The sequence below is a fragment of the Epinephelus moara genome, chromosome 5, assembly GCF_006386435.1.
Source record: "Epinephelus moara isolate mb chromosome 5, YSFRI_EMoa_1.0, whole genome shotgun sequence".
Lineage (NCBI taxonomy): Eukaryota > Metazoa > Chordata > Actinopteri > Perciformes > Serranidae > Epinephelus > Epinephelus moara.
The window spans coordinates 19806009-19825178 of record NC_065510.1 but is presented as its reverse complement, the minus strand read 5'-3'; the positions used below and the strand labels follow the sequence as shown (position 1 = coordinate 19825178).

The following is a 19170-nucleotide window of genomic DNA, read 5'->3' as shown; positions in this document are numbered from 1 at the left end:
CAGTGTGTCATTCTGTCAGTCAGTCATTCTGTCTGTCCTATGTTTTTCTACTCACTGACGTGGTCAATCTATGTGAAACTGCACATAGGCATTGAGGATTGGCATAGGTAGAAGGTGACAAAGCTACCAATGGGTATGGACTAGTTGATCTATATTTTCATTTGTAACATTAGTTTCTATTTTTCCACACCAGACAGGAGAGCTAAACACCCAATTAAACACTTGTCCTTTGACTTGGCATAGAATTTATTTCATGACAGTACATGTTCCATGCATGTGAGTGTGTGTGTAGGTGCGGCAGTAGCGCTGTCCACAGTACTGAAAAGGAGCAGAGGAGATGAGGAGACAGAACCCTTCACTTAGTTTGGTCCCTGCTTGCTTTCCGTGGTTGTAATCAAAACCTTCAACTTTTTCTGAGAGATAGAGAGATACAAGCTGCAAATATGCATCTCCCCTGCTGATTTTGACAGAGAATTGTTCATGAGTTAGAAAAATATTTGTTGTTTAATATAGTAATACCAAAAAAGGCTGATTTATTGGGAGAAACCAAGGAAGTCTATATAAAATCAGACATTTAGCACCCTAACTAGCACTGCAACTATGACGATTCGACAGTGAGATCAGTGGGCAAATCTAGCTCTTACCATTTTGATCACCTCTCGAATGGCAAAGTACTTCTCTGTGAGGTCTCCTGCTTCTGTGAGCGGGGCGTCGTAGTCGTAGCTCGTGGGCTGTGGGCCGTACGGTGAGTTGGCTCCTAAGGTAGAGGCAATCAGAGGGTGAGTTTCTCCTTCAAGTACCCACAGAGACCTGAGTAGCTTTGCTGTAAGTTACTTAAAATGATTATGTCATCTCATCGAACCAGTCTGTCAGAGTGCACTCACCGTTCCAGTATCCAAAGTTTGTTCCTCCTATAAACATGTACCTGTGTGGAGAGGCAATAAAGTGAAATGAAGACAGAGATAAAGCACAAGTAGATTCTTAAAACTTTAAATTACAGTTATTCACTTATTCAGTCCAACTCTATAGTCTGTGGCATCAGTGTGTCTCAACTATAGACCGTATATAAAGATGGACAATGCATCTCCACTTCATCCCACTGTACAAAAATGAAGCCAAAATATCTGCTGCCATCTTGCGCTGGTGAAGTCATTTGGAATTGAGGCTGATCAGTAACGGTAAGGGAGTGGAGCCAATTGACACACACAACTATCAATCATGATGTAACACTGCTATTTATAACATTAAATAACTAATTTAAACCAAACTTATCAAAATGAACAGCCGGGGTTTATGTCCTATACTGCAGCCAGCCACCAAGGGGTGATCGAGATATTTTGGCTTCACTTTTAGGAGCTGTCAAGCCATCCATCATCCATTTTCTGCACAGTCTATGGTTGAAGACTGTCCTAGAAATCTGTAGACTCACAGGTTGACGTTTGCTCCCATGGCCAGAATCTCATTGAGGGACTTGGCCACTCTGGCAGATGACACGACAGAGTGAGGTGACCCCCAGTGGTCCAGCCAGCCGGTGTAAAATTCAGAGTTCACCTGTTGATGTAGGACAAAACCCTACTGTATGAGTGTCTAAAAGAAACTGCAATTTAGTTTAAAAGTCACAAACCATATTGGGGGAAATACTTGCCAGAGGTCCATGAGGTTCAGCGTGTCTCTGAGCAGCAAAGGCAGCGGTCACATTTCCACCTAACAGGATCAACACAAAAAGATAAGCTCACATGTATCTGTGCGACTTCCTCATGACTCCTGACTAATCTAACACATAACATGAAGTCAATGTGGGGAAAAACAAGAAGCTGACTGCTGTGAGGCGTCATGTAACGTTCATCTCAAGGTGCGTTTACGACATGTAACCAAACTTTTATCAATATTTGCTGTAAATGACACTGTCTAGACACCTGACACCTACCTGGCCCAAAGTCAACAGTGGCGTAGAGAGCTTGTATCGAGCCACACTTGAGGTAGCCGAGCCCAGCTCCATCCGTGGTGAAGAGCACCACATCCTCGCCCAGGTGAGACCGGAACAGCTTGGTGAGGTGACGCAGGTAGTTGTAGTCACAGGCGAAATAACTGCCATATTCATTCTCCACCTACCAAACACAGGCACAGCAGGAGGGAGATATTATTTTCGTTACTGAAATAAGAACTGTGATAATACTTAATGAACAAACACAAACCTGCAGAAATCAGCCAAGGACTCCACACTCACCTGTACGGTGATGATAGGACCACCGTTCTGGTAGAGATAAGGCTTCATCATCGGCAGCAACTTCGCCATCCACTTATCTACTGCTGCGATGTAATCTGAAACACACAAATCATACTGTTGTATGTGCTGCAGCATGCAATGGGACTATATTTTATCGTTCATCCTGTTTTTCTGTGACTCTCACCTGGATCTGAAGACCGCAGCACAATGTCTTTCTTGTTGAGAAGCCAGGCAGGCAGCCCACCCTGGTTTACAGAATAACACAAACAAAGGCAGATGGTTTTTGGTGCAACTGAAACGGCGTATCAAACATTCTCTGAACACTTGTCCTACTCAAAGATCAGTGATTGCTGTCCACTTTAATTGACAGCAGTTACTGCAGATTAGATGGTTCTCGTACTGGAGCACAAATACAAAAACATACATAGATACATAAAACCACTCCAGCAGCGTAATCCTCTTCTGCCCATCCATGTATCTATACTTCTCCCAAAGCCCCCCCCCCAGAAAAGTGTTGTTATATGTATATGTTACAATATTATTGGCTTATTGTTACTAATGCATTACTCTGTGAGCAGTATTTTAATATCCTAACTGGCTGAGGAGGAGATAATTATAGATAATTATGACTTTATTTGTATAGCACTTATCTAAAGGTTACAAAGTGCTTCACAAAGTGCAGTAAAATAAAACAATAAAAATATAGCTACAATGATAAAAAACAATGTTAAGAGCTAAGAGGAAAAAGTACACAGAGAGGAAAACAGAACAAAAGAAAATAAAACACAAAAGTTAAAAATCAGGCATTAAGAGAAAAGGCTTTCCTTTTAAAGCGACACTTACCTTTCTGGAAATTTTGCGCTTTTCTTTGTTTAGGTTAAACTGCTATTAATAAGCTGATGGCACACTAAAATGTAAGTGAATTCCACCAGAGATAAAAACTCATAATTATACCATTCTCATAATGTTCTAAGAAAACTCCGACCAATGCATTGATTGGCCGAGCGTCCTGTCTGTCTTCCCCACGTGGAGGCTTCTGACTGACGTAACCGCTCGCTTGTTTGTTGCCAGTTTGAGTTTTAAAACTCCAGGGTTGCGTTTGACTGTCTTGGTTGTAACGTTACACTTTCTCTCCTCTCTATCTAACGTTACCTTGCAAACGCCTACGTCTATCACAGATGTAATGAGGATGTAATGGAGGAGGAGGGAGTAGGCCTTTGGAGGGAGGTGGAGTTGCAGGAGGAGGGGGATGGGACTTTGGAGGGAGGCGGGAGTTGTGGATGTTCAAATTTTTCTAAGTGCTGTGTGAAATGCAAGAAAGGTAAGAGCTGCTTTAAAATATATTTTAAGCAATGAATTAAAAACAGCTAATGTGCTAGCAAGCCTGATCTCCTCAGGCAGAGAATAACCTTTGGTAACAAGTCTTGACTGAGGGACAATAAGTGAGGGTAAGCTTGAAGTTCTCAGGCATAGATGGATTACTGAATGGGCCTACTGGGCACAGGCCCAAGGGCCCAAAATGACAGGGACCCCCCTGGCCTTCACCTGCAAAATCTCACTCAAATTAAATCGTACTGACCCGGAAGAGATTCAAAATGACTACAAATAGCTTCAAAATGGCTTTAAAGAGACACAAAACAACCAAAAAAGACACAAAATTGCCTCAATAAGACACAAAACGACCCCAAAGAGACGCCAAATCACCACAAATCTGTGTGTCTTGCTCCTATGTAGGAGAGGTGGTGGGGCCTTTTGCATATCTGTGACCAGGGGCCCACTGCATCATAATCCCCCCATGATTAGAGGTTACGACTTGGAGCACAGGGAGTCAGAAGCTCAGTTATATAACTGGGGGCCAAACCCTACTGAGCCTCAAAAGGTATTATTAGAATCCCAAAATCAAGTCCTGAAGATTATCAGATGTTGTGTGTATGATCTTGACCTTCAAAGGAACTAGTAACTATATCTGTTGGATAAATGCAGTGGAAAAGGAGTTCAACATGTTCAGTGTTTCCCAACTGTCTCAAAGTACCAGGAAAAACTCTAAATGTGAACATTTACTGACAGCCGCACTCACCATGTCCCACTCTGCACATATGTAGGGTCCAGGACGAAGGATCACCATTAAACCGATGTCTTGGGCCAGCTGAAGGAAATGCTCCAAATCCCTGTCTTCACTGAAGTTGTACCGACCTGGAGACTCCTCATGGTAGTTCCAGGGAATGTACCTTTCAACATGAGAGGGGTGTCAGTATTTATGCAAACACACACTCAAGTTCTTTATGTAGGGTTTAGCTGGCTCATGTACACAAGAGACCAGGATCGTCAACTCTGTATCGATACTGCTTTACAGGGAGTCCCGGGTACATATATTAGAAACAAAAAATAGGACAGCTGAAACATAACAGAGTTGGTACAGAGTGTCGATCAAGTGAACTGGTTTCCAGATTCCAGTTTAAATTTAGAAGCATGTAGATTTATGTCAGGTGTAGAGGGCCAGTGTGACAGATTCAAACACCACTGTCCACTGATAATTTAATCATGTCCACTGTGCTGTCAGTAGCAAGAGGGTTCCTGATTCGATCCAGGGTGGGGGAGCCCTTCTGTGCGGAGTCTGCATGTTCTCCTCATGTCAGCGTGGGTTTCTCCAGGTACTCCAGCTTCCTCGCACAGTCCAAAGACACGCAGGTTAATTGGTGACTCTAAGTTGTCCATAGGTGTGAATGTGAGCGTGAATGGTTGTTTGTCTCTATGTGTCAGCCCTGCGATAGTCTGGTGACCTGTCCAGGGTGTACCCTGCCTCTCGCCCAGTGTCAGCTGGGATAAGCTCCAGCCCCTCCACGACCCTCAAGAGGATGAGCAGTTAGAAAATGGATGGATGGATGTGCTGTCAGTTCCCCGCACTTTGAGGAGATTTGGGAATCTTTCATTCATGCATTCATTCATTTTTCCGTGACCGCTTATCCTGTTGGGGTCAGGGCGGGGGCTGGAGCCTATCCCAGCTAACATTGGGCGGGAGGTGGGGTACACCCTGGACAGGTCACCAGACTATAACAGGGCTGAGACATAGAGACAGACAACAATTCACGCTCACTTTCACACCTATGAGCAAATACAAGAGTCACCAATTAACCTGTGGGAGGAAACGGGAGTACCCCGGGGAAAACCCACGTTGACACACAGGAAACATGCAGACCCTGGACACAGGGGCTCCTCCACCCCGGGGTTCGAACCAGGGACCCTCTTGCTGTGAGGTGACAATGCTAACCACTTGCCGCCCAATACCTGGAGGAGGTTTGTGAATCTTTATGTGGTTTAATGGCCTCTCAATAGATGTGATTGTTGTATCTGGTCTACAAATGACGATTACATTGAACTGACGTATGAAATTAAGCTTTTTTTTTTAAATCCACTATCGAAGATTATAAAGTAGTGTTGCACGGTATACCGGTACTAAAATAGTACCGCGGTACTAGAGTATTCCAAACGGTACTATACTGCATTTGGAAAATACCGGTACTTTGAAATTGATTCAATTCATTAATTTAGTTAATTTATTTTACTCATTTATGCACACAAACGCCTTTCTTGTTCCTATTGGAGCACAGATTGCACAAGTGGTGTGTATGACAACACCTGTATCAACATTCGCAGCTGGCGCACGTGAAAAAAGACAAGAGAAAGTCTGCCTCGCAAAGGGAGACAACACGAGACAACACAAACTTGGTGGAACATTTGAGTTACCAAACCGTGACGTCCGTACCGAGGTACTTACCGAACCATGATTTTTTTGGTACCGTTACACCCCTACTATTTATTGTTCTAAAGGTTTGTAGCCAAAAAGACTTTTCCTTAGGCAAAGTACCGAAAAGTATCGAAATTCATATTGGTTTGGGTACCAAAACAAAGATTTTGGTATCGTGACAACACTATTATAAAAACATACGCCCTCACATCCAAGTGGATTTTGCTCCAGCTGGAGGATGCATATGATGGCTCTGGATTCTTTTCATTACAGACTGTTTCAAACTTGACAACATAAACATTTTGAATGGGTCCCTTTGTATTTCCTGTTATGTTTTGCAGTGTATGTGAATGACATCAGCTGACAGTAAATAAACATGGACCCAAGTTGCTGACTAAAAATGCAATTCCAGTGAATTAATAGCAATTAATCGCATTGCAAACATAGTGAAAAATCTCCATCACAACTTCTGACAGCCCATGGTTACATCTTCAAATATCTTTCTTTCTCCGACCAGCAGTCTGACACCCAAAGATGTTCAGTTTTCAATCACAGAAGACCGAGAACCAGAAAATATTCACATTTAAGAAGATGGGGCTGGAGACTTATGGCACTTTGTCTTGGAAAATGATCAATCCACTATCAGAATTATAGCATATTCATTTTCTGCTGCTTATTTCTAAACATCACTACACTGTAGCTCATGCAGCTGCTGACATGATGCCATTTAGGTGAGTGACTTGGGCACAACCAAGTGCTCCTCAATCCTCTAACCTAAGTTTGAACTCTCCTGTACTGAAACAACAAACCAAAGCACAAAGAGAGCAAGACCTGAGTTAAACCTACGTCTGGATGGCGTTCAGTCCTGCCATGTACATCTTGAGCAGCCGATCCTTCCAGTAGACTCTGGGGATCCGGCTGTAATGGATGCTCCCCGATATGTAACGGAACTCTTCCCCATCTTTCCGAAAGCAGTCGTTCTGGTAGTCCACGCTGAATGTACGAGGTGCCCCGAGCTGCAGGTAGACACATGACAGTCATCATAAGTCAGTGTGTGTTTTTAAGTGGTTAAAGGTCCACAGTATTTTTTTATGGTGCAGGGCTGATGTCTCAGCTGACTGTCATTCAGACGTGGTAACCTTGGCTGTCCATTAAATGGTGTTTGAGACCACATAGACTACATGTACACACACACACACACACACACACACACACACACACACACACACAGAAGAGTTTGATAAACAAAGCATTTATTTTATGAAATTGATTTAACCCAACATTACTGATGCTAACATGCCTTTAGCACCATCAAAAAGTAGTCATAACTCACACTAACATTCATGTAGAGCTTGTCTTTGTATTTAAATAGATGCAAATTAATCTGACACCTATTCCTTTGTTTTGATCTTCGCTGGCAGGGCGTTTATAAAACCGGATATTATCATCTGCTTTGATCAGTCTTTAATGGTATTGGGATGAGGCTGCAGATACAGCTCCTCAAATGTCGACAACAGAGAATAGAAACCTTTAAAAACACAGAGGTAACGTCACTTACTGAGTGTCCACACAGGACCAGCAGCAGCAGCAGTAGCAGGATATTCCCAAACCTGAGCAGAGGCATCATGTGTCCTCACAAGACTCACACTGTCCGGTTTAAATGCAGAATTGGATTAAGGTATCTCTTCATGCAGAGTTTACATGAACGCAGTCAGCTAACGCTCTTACTTCCCTGATTACCCTGTGATGTTTTGAATGAGTGTGGCAGCATGAGTTGCGGAAGTAAAATCATGTGATGTTTTATTCCTGTGGTGTACCAACGCGGTTTGATCAGTAGGTGGCAGTGCCACGCATTTATTTAAGGTGCTTGAGGTGAGATGATGATGGCGTGAGTTTAAACAGTAAGGAGTCAAATCTGCAAAACCAACTTTAATACACACAGTGTTAAAATTACAAATGAAAAAAAGGTCTGGTGAGATTGTTTTAAGGGGAAACATGCAGATGGAAACCTGTAGACCACAAACTATCCCTTACCAAAAAGTAGTTTAAGTATACTATACCTTTTTTAAACTAAAACTTAAGTTAGTATACTTTCAGTTTACCTTGAATGTACTATCAGGGATACACTAAACAAAAGTATACTTAGTTTATACTGACAAGTACACAGAAAAAGTTTAAGTATACTTTGCCTATACTTTTACTTACATGCAAGTATATTTAGCCTATATTTGTATAGAAAGTATATAGAAGCCCTGCCTGCACTTAAAATGAAGTATTCTTGCACTGTACTACAGCTGGCTTGTGGGTGTATACTTGTATAGCTGTATAACATAAACTATTCCTCTGCTGTTTTTGTTCAAAAGTGTGTTTGTAGATATGGGAAAGTTTATATGTTCAAATGAAAAAAAGTCCCAAGTTCAGTTGTTTAGTGTAGTTTAGTATTTAGTTAAAAATAAAGTTTATTGTTTTGAATAATGAAAGGGTCTGAGATGTCTTTCTACATTTACTCGAGTGTCTTCAAGCTAAATAATCAGACTTGTGGACTAGTATTAAGTATGTTTATTTCCAGTATTCTACAAAGTATACTTTCATAAATTACTGTATATACCTTTGTGTGTGGTAAACATAAGAGTAGTACACTGAGCAAGAGGAGTATACTTTAGGTATAAGAAAAGTAAAATGTGAGTATAAGGTTAGTGTACTGTACATATAGGAATAGTATAATGTAAGTATAAGAATAGTATACTTTGAGTAGCCGTGGTATACCTTGAAGTATAAGTGTAGTATAATGTAAGTATAGGTGCGATGTACTTTTAAGTATATGCAAAGTATAATTTGTGTGTATGAATAGTGCAATTCAAGTATAATGTAAGTGTAGGAGTAGTGTACTGTAAGTATAGGCAAAGTATAATTTGAGTATGTATTAAGGATAAAAATAGTGCAATTCAAGTATAACAGTAGTATACCTTTAGTATTAGAATAGTATAATGTAAGTATTCAGCAGCCACCACCACCAGTGTCTGGACTTCGTGGGGGGATTTATCCTGCTGCCACTCAGACGTCACTTGATCACAAAATATCTCCCTCTAGTGTCCAAGCACCAAAGACTTCTGCTAAATCTTAATCAGCACAAATCATCTGCTGATCTAAACACTCATATTTTCTATTAAATATTAAATTTACTTCATTATTCGGTCTCTCCTGATTGAAATGTAGTTGCTCAAACTTCATACACAGAGCAGTTATGGAGCACTCAGGGACAGTGGTTTCATGGGAGAATGGGTACAATTGTAACATCACTTGCTCTCTGAGTGCGGTTCTAGTTGGCTATAATTGACGTGATGCTGTCTTTCACACAGGCTTTTTGTCTTCGTTAAGTTTTTGTGGCACAGGCCTGTTTGCCTTTTACACCTGAATGCTCACAAACACTGTTAGCAAATGTAACGCTGTGTGCCCAAATGATTGGCGCAATCTTTCTCATTCAGCTTCAGCATGGTGGGCGGTGGAATTGATCCACGGCTGCATCTATCTGCACCCCACCTCTTCCTCAGAAAGCAATGAGGCAGGAGTGCAGTTTTCTGAAATATCGCTGTTATCAGTGGAGCCTGGAGACGACACGTGGTGGTTCCAGGAAATGAACCTTAGAAGTAAAAGAAGTGTCAGCATTATGCAAACACACCCACATTCAAGTTATTTATGTAGGCTGTGTGTTGTTTTTGTATGTTCTTCTAACCTGCAGTGCTGGTTATCAGTCTAGATTTTTTGATGTGAGTTGCAGAGTGGTGGAGATATCGGCCGTAGAGATGTCTGCCTTCTCTTGAATATAATAGAGCTAGTTGGCACTCAGCTTGACGTGCTTAAACATCGAAAAAAAGACATTATCAAACTACTCAGGTTACAAATGGTTACAAAGGTTACAAATGGAGCAAAAAAACAGAAACCAGAGCACTTCCAAAATCTTGCCTGTTGCCTACAGAGCGGCTGTGGCTCAGAGGTAGAGCGGGTCGTCCACCAATTGGAAGATCAGCAGGTTGATCCCTGGCTCCTCCAGTCTGTATGTTGAAGTATCCTTGAGTAAGATACTGAACCCCAAATTGCTCCCGATGATGCCTCCATCGGTGTGTGAGTGTGTTAAAAACTGATGGCTTGTATCGTAGCCTCAGCCACCAGTGTGTGAATGGGTGAATGTCTATATGACTAGAAAAGGTGCTATACAAATGCAGGTCCATTTACCATTCACAGATTCTTTGTACATATGCCGATATCTGTTCAGAGATTAGTTATTACGTTAGGGCTCAGCCGAGGAGGACACCATTGTTATTTACATCTTGTGCTGCCATGAGCTTGAGGCTCTTGTTCATCAGTAGATGCACTTCTGCTCAGTGATGTAGTTGGCTCAGCTGAGACGATGAGGCTTCAGCTAGGCACAACCGTATGTTGACATAAGCCAGACATATTTGGTTGGCTGGACTGTTGGCTTTGGCAGATGTCTGCACTCTTTTATTGATGTAATGTAGTCTGTCACACAGTCTGTCTGTTTAGTTTTTGTGGTGCAGGCCTGTTTGCCTTTCACATGTGAATGTCGTATGTCAAACACAAACACTGTCAGAGTCTATCTGCTGGAATGATTGCTGTAATCCTTCTCCTTCAGCCAGAGCTGAATAAGAAATGGTTGGGTGATGGCATTCATCCATGGCTGCACCTATCTGCACCCCACCTCTTCCTCAGAAATTGTGATGGGTGGACTTATTATTTTGATGGTAATGGCTTCTTTGAGTTGATACATGTAACTCTATTGAACCTTTTGAGTTTTGATCTTTTTTGCAAAATACTGAGTCGGTTTCTCTGTGACACTCCATCATACTACATGCACGTTTGACAGCTAGTGCTGCCAACTCCACAATATTCTACTGTAATTATTTTCCATGTAATAGAAACTGTTTACTATCATGTTGCAGTTGTTAACTATCTGAACAATCTGGATAAACTGTGCAGGTGAACATTTTTCTGTTGTTGTTAACACGTCATCAGAATTAATATTTTTAGTCAACTGTGATGGTCTCACACTTAAGCTGGTTTGTCATTATTTGCATGGTGATTCTGTTGTTTTGCATGTGCAGTAAGTGGTCATACATGTCCAACATTTCATCAGCAGGGCTGACTATTTCCTTTAAGTGATTAGACACTCCCACAAAACTGTATGTATAAACAGAGGAATCAGTGATCAACTTCACCAAAGGAGCTTCTTGGTCTCATAAACAAGTGAGAAATGCTTTCTATTTTTTTCAGTTAGCAATTACTAGACTGAAATAGATTGGTGAGAGAAGACAAATATGATATTAGATATTGTAAGCTACTTTTTACTCATGCTATTTTCATTGTGATGCCAGTATTTATTTTTTGCACTCAGTCTCGTCTAGTGACAGTTAACCTACTCAGTGGTGAGAATGGTTAGGGTTGCAGTAGCTCAGCTGGAGAGGTGCAAGTTCACCTCCAACCTGGCTCTGACATATCTCCATTAATGAATGTGTGTAGGTCCTGTTAAATGTTAAAAAACATTTATAAAGGAATGCTTTCTCATTACTATTCTCTTATTATTCCAGAGTGAAAATGGCAGATTATGAAGTGACTGTATACACTGGCAAGCTCCGCTTTGCCGGCACTCTTGACATGGTCTTCATTAAACTGGTAGGAAATGATGGCGAAAGTAAACGCAAGCGGCTGGCAAGCTTAGTAGGGGATTTATCCTTCACCCATGGAGCTGTAAGTCTGAAATATCACACTCTGGGTTTAAATTTATAACATGCTTAGCAAGTTCTATCTAGATTATGAGATAGGTTTGAGTGTGCCATCCCAAGTTTTTTATGCCCCTTTTCGACAGTCATGGGCTGCCTTGGCTTGGTTTGTTTTGCTTTGGTTTGGGCCATCAGCCCAGTCTCTGTAGGAGACCAATGAAGTGTGGAGTGAGTTTGGTGACACTACACTGCATCATATTGAAATTATTGATTAATATTCCTGATAAAAATTCCTAGAAATTATGTAGAATGCCTGCCTTTCAAACCAAGTGTTGTAGTAGAGTCTGTAGCAGACCAATGAAGTGTGGCGTGAGTTTGGTGACACTACACTGTATTATAGTGACGTTATTGAATATTTTTGTAATTTCTCTTTTCGGTGTTGCACCTTGTAGACGGTCCCTGCCGCTGCGCTCACAGCCGGCTGCACGTAAATGCCAGTTATCTTGGTGTGGCTCCGAGGACGGCTCATTTTGATGAATATTATGTTGTAGCTCGTTGTCTATCTTACTACGATTGAAAGTATGCGTGTTTTGTGTTTTAACAACGTTTCACTGAAGAGTTATTGATCCCGGAAGTTCGAATATCTTTCCAACTTTACCGCAGTCAGGGACTGTCTTCCTGAAGGTGTGTCTTAAATTGATGATGGCTTGTCTTGAGTGATGCAAAGGTGCTGTAAGAGCCTGCTGTCTGCAACTCTTCATCTAACATCTCACTGTGGCTGTTTCTGCTTCCAATTTTCTCCCTGCCATATAATCAGACTTGCCTGTATTGAAGAAAAGCTGCTAACAAAATTGCACTATTTCAGTAATGACAAATTACATTTGCTATCCACCTTATTCCTAGCTCCCATGATACCTTGAATTATGGGTGCAACTTCTGGCGTTGAACCAAAGCGTAACAGTTTGTTTACACTACTCTATTATTCTTTCCAAGATCAACTGGGAAATAAAACATGGAACACACCACCTGATATAGCTCAAACAGGATTATGTGACTATACCTCTGCCATCTCTGACAGCCACCTCAAAGCAACTGAGCACGCTAGCAATTAGCTTGCCTTGCTGCGTTAAAATATTGTTAAATATATTAATTGTTAAACTTCTGCTCCTTCCAAAGATGATTTATGATTTTTGATGACTTATTAAGAGACACTAACACATTCAGCAAACGTTTAACATAATTCAGTATGAACTCTAGCTCCATGTAAAGTGAATAAATGTGATGTTTTCCAGCTAATCCTCCGCTTGTCTGCGTTTACATGTTTTTTAACTTCTGATTTAATTAAAAACTGTTCTGAGCGAAACATGATGCTGAATTTAGCAGCAGACTTTAGTAATAGTAATATAGAGGAGGAGTAAAAGACATAACTTTGGGAATTCATTTTTTTATATGATATAAAGGAAGTACAGTAAATCAGTAACACATTCTCAGCCCTAATGACTAAATACATATTTCAAGGTTTGTTGCTGAGTTAATTTTATAACGAGCAATTGTCTACTGTAGATTGAGAATGAAGTCAGACGGGCATAGACAGGGATATCACGTACTGACGTTGAGTGTCGGACCTGTCAGTCAAGGTGTCATTCTCTTCTGCAAATTCTGATTTGATACTTTTTCGGCTACGTCTCGTGAAACTCTTGTGGTTTTATTTCTCATATCAATGGTACCTTTGGCAACAGGAACAATCCCTTTTTGTTCTGGTTCCATGTTCAACACACAGTTGCTGAAGACAAAACTTTAGCTTAGACTGGTTGTTAGTCCTCAGAGACACGGACAGAGCAACAGGTACCAGAATAACGCAAAGACATTTTAGAAAATGCTAAGTTAACTTTAAATATTTGTTAAAAAATAAATCAGTATTTGCTAAACTAAAACAATAAAATAAAGCAGAAATCTAAAGTAAAAACAGGATGCAGGAGAGAAACTAAACTGCAAACACCAGAGATTCAGTCAGATGCTACAAATATACTGAGAGCTGAACACACAGAGGGCCGGATCTACTAAGATCCCAATTTGCTCGTACTAATTTGCCTGCGCAATCTAGAATTTTGCATGAGGGGGTGAAACGCGGTTTGCGGGTGATTTACTAAGAGTGCTTGCGCAAATGACAAGAGGTGCAAACGTATTGGAGACACCCTATTTAAATGAGGGTTTTGCATTTTTTATGGTTTGCAGCATGGCGAGTTTGGAGAGAAAGTGCCAATTGAAATTCGACCCAATTAGAGATGTTGCTAGATGAGGCCAATAAACACTTAAATGAGCTGCAGCAAAGAAACCTGACTGTCTCACAAAGAAACGCTATATGGGAAGAAATCTGTGACCAACAGCCAGGGACCGGAGAGGGAGGAGAGGTGCGCACAGCAGGCAAGTTCCACCTGTGTAAAAGGAAACACAAATAGCCTAATACACTCAACTGTCACGTTTAAGTTTTCTTATATTGGCTGTGAATATTCATTTTGTGTCAAATAGGCTATACGATAAAGAACTGTTTAGTTTAGTTTTTTTGCCACGATAAATGTTAGAGCTCTAGCCTATATATTTTGTGACTGAAACAATGTGTCTTTAATATGATTTTGCGTGGCTTAATATAATTAGACGTTAATGAGACTGTGTATTTCGTTTGATAATAATGTTTGGAATCTAGAAAGTGACTTCAATCATCTTTTTTTCAGTAGATGTTGATTATACCTCCGACCGCTGCTGAAAATTGTACATTTTGATACATACAATAGGCTGCTATACATATTGCAAAACTCTGTAAAAGTACACCATAGCATACATTTTCGTTTCCAAATATTTATTTGAAAACAAAACTATTCATACGGTCAATAAAAAAACATTTTGTTAGTAATAAAAAAACGAATGTAATCTCAACAGTGACCGCGCCAGCCAGCGGGACTGCGGCTGAACCGCTTCCAGTGTTCATTCATTCATTCAATCGCGTGTTCAATGTGTGTGTGTGTGTGTGTGTGTGTGTGTGTGTGTGTGTGTGTGTCAGAGAGGAGTTCTCCTCCGGCATGACATTCTGTTCCAGCCCGTGTTGCTTGCTTCACACGAGGGTGAACCATACGTTCTCTGCATCTTCTTTCATCATTTCGATGTCTCCTTCTTGCAACAATAACTGCAGCCATGTTTGCGCAATTACGCATACAAACCGTTTGCACCTCCCTTTGATACATGTTAAATATAGGCGCAGTTCCTATGAGCAAAATTGCTTCCAGGTTTGATAAATCACATTGCGTGTGCTAAATTAATATATTTACATTTTCTCCTCCCAGCACACGCACAATTGCGTGTAAACGCCCCATATTGCATGTTCATTGCAGCAAACGTACTAACTGGATGCAGACACGCTATTGTGCACCTTTGAAAGACGCAACCCTTAGTGCGCACTGTTAGTAAATCAGTTTGTACATTTTCTTGCATGTGCAATGAGTTTGCACACGTTTTTATACATGCAAACCTTTAGTAGATCTGGCCCAGAGACTTTTAAAAACTCCTGCAGACAGAGGTGAGTAGAGTCTGGCAACACACATCCTTGTTTGGGGGGAGGGGTTGTAGGGGCGTTGGCTGCAGTCGGCGAGACGTCACCACTACCCGCTTGAGGCTTTTGGCCCTACTCCACAGAGGGTCCGTCTCCGGCACAGCTTGGCATGTCACGGTGCGTCTAAACTAACAATAGAAACAAATATTTGGCGTGGCATGGCTTTCCTCGATGGAAAAAGGGTATTAGTGGCCACCCCTGTGAAAACTTCCTGGTTGTGCCACTAGCAAAAACAGAATATAGGCCGCTCTTCAAATCAACCTCCAACCACAAAGGTGATGCAACACAAAATCCCCACAGTGAGCCTCAAAAAAAGGTTTATTTTATGTAGTGCACATATTGTGCACATTGCACAAGTTTTATTTTATCCACCTTCCTATGTTCCTCCTATGTTCAACTCTTGTAATACTGTTTTCACACCATTTCTGTCATTACTCCAGGTGTCTACTTTTACTGTGTCCTGCCCTGTCTCCATTGGAAAGCTCGAACTGATAGAGCTAGAGAAAAAGTCTCGCCTTATTGACGACAATTGGTTCGTGAACAAGGTGGAAGTGAAATCACCAGAGGGAGACACCTACAACTTTCCCATCTACTGCTGGATCACTGACAGCAAGGTGCACCGCTTCAGAGAGGGAGAAGGTTTGTGGAAATTTGCTTGTCTGACATCCTGTACGTTGTTCACGGACCACAGAAGACATTAATTCTGCAAGCTAGATAATGAGGAGGCTGAAGTTTAGTCAGTCTTTAATTATAGAGCACCTTTTAAACAAATCAATGTACTTCTGATTTACAACTGATGATGAAGAATGTTAGTGTAATAATAATTATAATCCATCCATCCATTTTCATAACCACTTATCCTCTTGCGGGTCGCGCGAGGGCTGGAGCCTATCCCAGCTGACATTGGGCGAGAGGCAGGGTACACCCTGGACAGGTCGCCAGACTATCACAGGGCTGACACATTGAGACAGACAACCATTCACACTCACATTCACACCTACGGACAATTTAGACTCACCAACTAACCTGCATGTCTTTGGACTGTGGGAGGAAGCCGGAGTACCCGGAGAAAACCCACGCTGACACGGGGAGAACATACAGACTCTGCACTAATAATTATAATGTCAAGAAAAAAATAATATCACAAGAAAAAACAATTAAATACTAATTAAATTAAATATATAATAAGGATGGTAACAGAATGGTGATAGAACTAGAAAGACAGCTAAAAGAAAGGCAAGTTCTGCAGGCTGGACAATACAGAGGCTGAAGCAAATTAAGTCGGACATACTGTAAATATGAACAATTTTAAACCTTTTTGTGGTTCTTTCTTCAAGATACACCAGAAAAAGTTTCGCTGCACGAGCTGAAACAGCGAGAGAAAGACTATTGGTAAGAGCTAAGAGCTTATTCACATTTGAACTTTACGCATCCCCAAAACTAACGTGCATCCAAACCTCCTCCACCTTCGGTTGAATATATTCCTGACATAGAATAGCTAACCTATTCTTTTCGCTAAGCTACCTGTCAGGGTATAATCAAATGGATTACACTGTAATATCAGTTAATTTTCAATATTAAAATTTCAACATTATTATATTATGCTTGCACACTCTAAATAACAACTGCAGATACACTGGTATCCAGATTGTCCACAGTTCCTCACCACTCTGCTCTTCTCTATTTTCCCAGCTGGCGTAAGCATATAGAGGGAATACCCCACTGCATGGAGGCAGAACAGCTCTCTGATCTGCCTTTGGAGGTCCAGTTCTCCTTCATTAAGAAAGCAGAGTTTATTTACACTGCATTTACTGGGTGAAGTCCTCAGATTCTATCAGATATCTATTTATCTATCTCTGTAACTAAGTACCTGCCTCTCAAAATGATTAAAGGCATCATAATGAACTCACTCTTTTCTTTTCTTTTTTTTGTAGACTGGCTGAACTGAAGCTGACAGGATTTGCTAAGTCCAAGGAGAACTGGACTTGTATTGATGATATCAAGAGGGTGTTCACTGGCAAACGGACTGACTTATCAGGTACTATGTTATCATGGTAATTCAATTGAATAGTTGATACTGTATGCAGGATATAATAATAATAATAATAATAATAATAATAATAATAATAATAATAATAATAATAATAAGAGGAATACATTTTAAAGCACCCCAGAATAGAGGCCAAACAATAATGCCAAACAAAGGCCAGACAAGAGATCAGATGTAAAAAAAATATTAGAAAAAAGACAGATGTTGATGAGAAATTTTTTAAAAACAAAAACCATACAAATAAATGTAAATACAAAAAAGTAATAACAGCAGTGAAAAAATGGCTGTAAAAAGATGACAAATTTAAGCATTGGTGAAACAGAAGTGTTGAATGAAACTTAAATTAAGTGTGAGCACTGGCATTACAGGAAAATCAGAAACACGGCAAAAAGACATGCAAAGTTTTAAGGTTTCCCCTGTGCTGCCAGCTCCCAGTGCTCCCTGCCTGTCTGCCAACTAAATTTCTGCCAGATGATTATATGTGCTCATGTATTTGGGAAACTAAATACTGTTCATCTGCACACACTCCCCACACTGCAGTGACACAGACCTGGTTGAAAATTTACAAAGTATCCCTTTAATTAGTATACTAAGTAACTTTAGCAGGGCTCAACAATAAGGATTGCCCGATTGCCTGGGGCAAGTGAAACTCAAGGTCGGGCAAGTTGCTAAAAATAGTAAAAGTTAATAACTAATTGATAAAATAAATGTATTTTAAAACGTGCTCCTTCGGCTCTGATGCAGCGGTCTCTCTGCCTGAAGTCACAGGCACAGCTGTGTAACAATGTCCTGCCCACAGCCCCCACTGATATTATTTTGCACGACGGACGCTTCATATACTAATATAACAATATGCTATTTATGGTGTTATGTCATTGTGTCATTTCTGTCTCTACATGGTCACGCGTTAACAATTCTCCTCTCCTCTCTGTATTGCGCACGGCGGAGTTCCACCACACACATAGGTGAGCACGCTAGAGCGGCTCGGGCCGCATTTTCCTGACCAAACCTGACCTCGAGCCTGGTGCAGTTTGTCAGCTGACAAAGTTATTGTTATGGACAGTGTGTAGCCTAAATAACCACAAAGTTATTGTTATGGACAGTGTGTAGCCTAAATAACCATCGACAGACTGCTGTTACGCACAGACAAACAGCTGCTCGCACAGCAGCGCAGCACGGCACTCATGCTGAGCTTGTGTTGCGTTCAGGCGTTGTCACGTAAATAACAACTTCCAACACTTAAATAGGTCATAGCACAAAACAGCAGCATGTCATGTGACATTTTACTTTTATTATAATCAATACAGTTGTATGTTCCTACATCTTGAGACACCTCATATGTAAGCTAGACAGACATTTCACCTGCTCATTACTGTGCACACATGTACTGTATGTACTTAGTCCTAAAGAGCCCTTCTGGTGCCAGTAGATACATAGAAACATCCCAGCAGGCTGTGATTTGCAAGCATACAAAAAAGTTTCACGCATGTGAAAANTTATAATCAATACAGTTGTATGTTCCTACATCTTGAGACACCTCATATGTAAGCTAGACAGACATTTCACCTGCTCATTACTGTGCACACATGTACTGTATGTACTTAGTCCTAAAGAGCCCTTCTGGTGCCAGTAGATACATAGAAACATCCCAGCAGGCTGTGATTTGCAAGCATACAAAAAAGTTTCACGCATGTGAAAATAATTTTTCATGCGTGTGCTTCACCTCCGCTGCTACAACTCCATCCTAGGGGAAACACTGCTGTGTGCATTTTGTGCAACAGGTGGATGTGGTAGTCTACTGGTAGAGTA

General features: G+C 41.0%; 2 protein-coding genes across 4 annotated transcripts in view; one reads left to right on the top strand and one right to left on the bottom strand.

Annotated features, from left to right (window-relative positions):
• The window catches only part of glb1 (galactosidase, beta 1), an 82073-nt gene that overhangs the window by 3283 nt on the left and 59620 nt on the right, over nucleotides 1-19170 (bottom strand). The window contains exons 2-11 of one of the 3 annotated variants that reach the window (XM_050043862.1): nucleotides 7531-7563; nucleotides 6819-6988; nucleotides 4305-4455; nucleotides 2412-2472; nucleotides 2228-2322; nucleotides 1928-2108; nucleotides 1646-1704; nucleotides 1430-1551; nucleotides 885-925; nucleotides 645-757 (exon numbers count right to left, since the gene is read on the bottom strand). In XM_050043862.1, the coding sequence (XP_049899819.1) occupies nucleotides 645-757; nucleotides 885-925; nucleotides 1430-1551; nucleotides 1646-1704; nucleotides 1928-2108; nucleotides 2228-2322; nucleotides 2412-2472; nucleotides 4305-4455; nucleotides 6819-6988; nucleotides 7531-7563 (1026 nt within the window). Of the gene's footprint in view, nucleotides 1-644; nucleotides 758-884; nucleotides 926-1429; nucleotides 1552-1645; nucleotides 1705-1927; nucleotides 2109-2227; nucleotides 2323-2411; nucleotides 2473-4304; nucleotides 4456-6818; nucleotides 6989-7530; nucleotides 7747-19170 lie in introns of those variants that run through there. The other 2 variants (XM_050043863.1, XM_050043861.1) reach the window with 2 other exon arrangements.
• On the top strand, nucleotides 11583-17333 carry LOC126389925 (polyunsaturated fatty acid 5-lipoxygenase-like). Its single transcript, XM_050043900.1, has 5 exons — nucleotides 11583-11735; nucleotides 15752-15950; nucleotides 16649-16703; nucleotides 17004-17073; nucleotides 17246-17333. The coding sequence occupies exons 1-5, from the start codon at nucleotides 11583-11585 to the stop codon at nucleotides 17252-17254; spliced, it is 486 nt and encodes a 161-aa protein (XP_049899857.1). The 3' UTR covers nucleotides 17255-17333.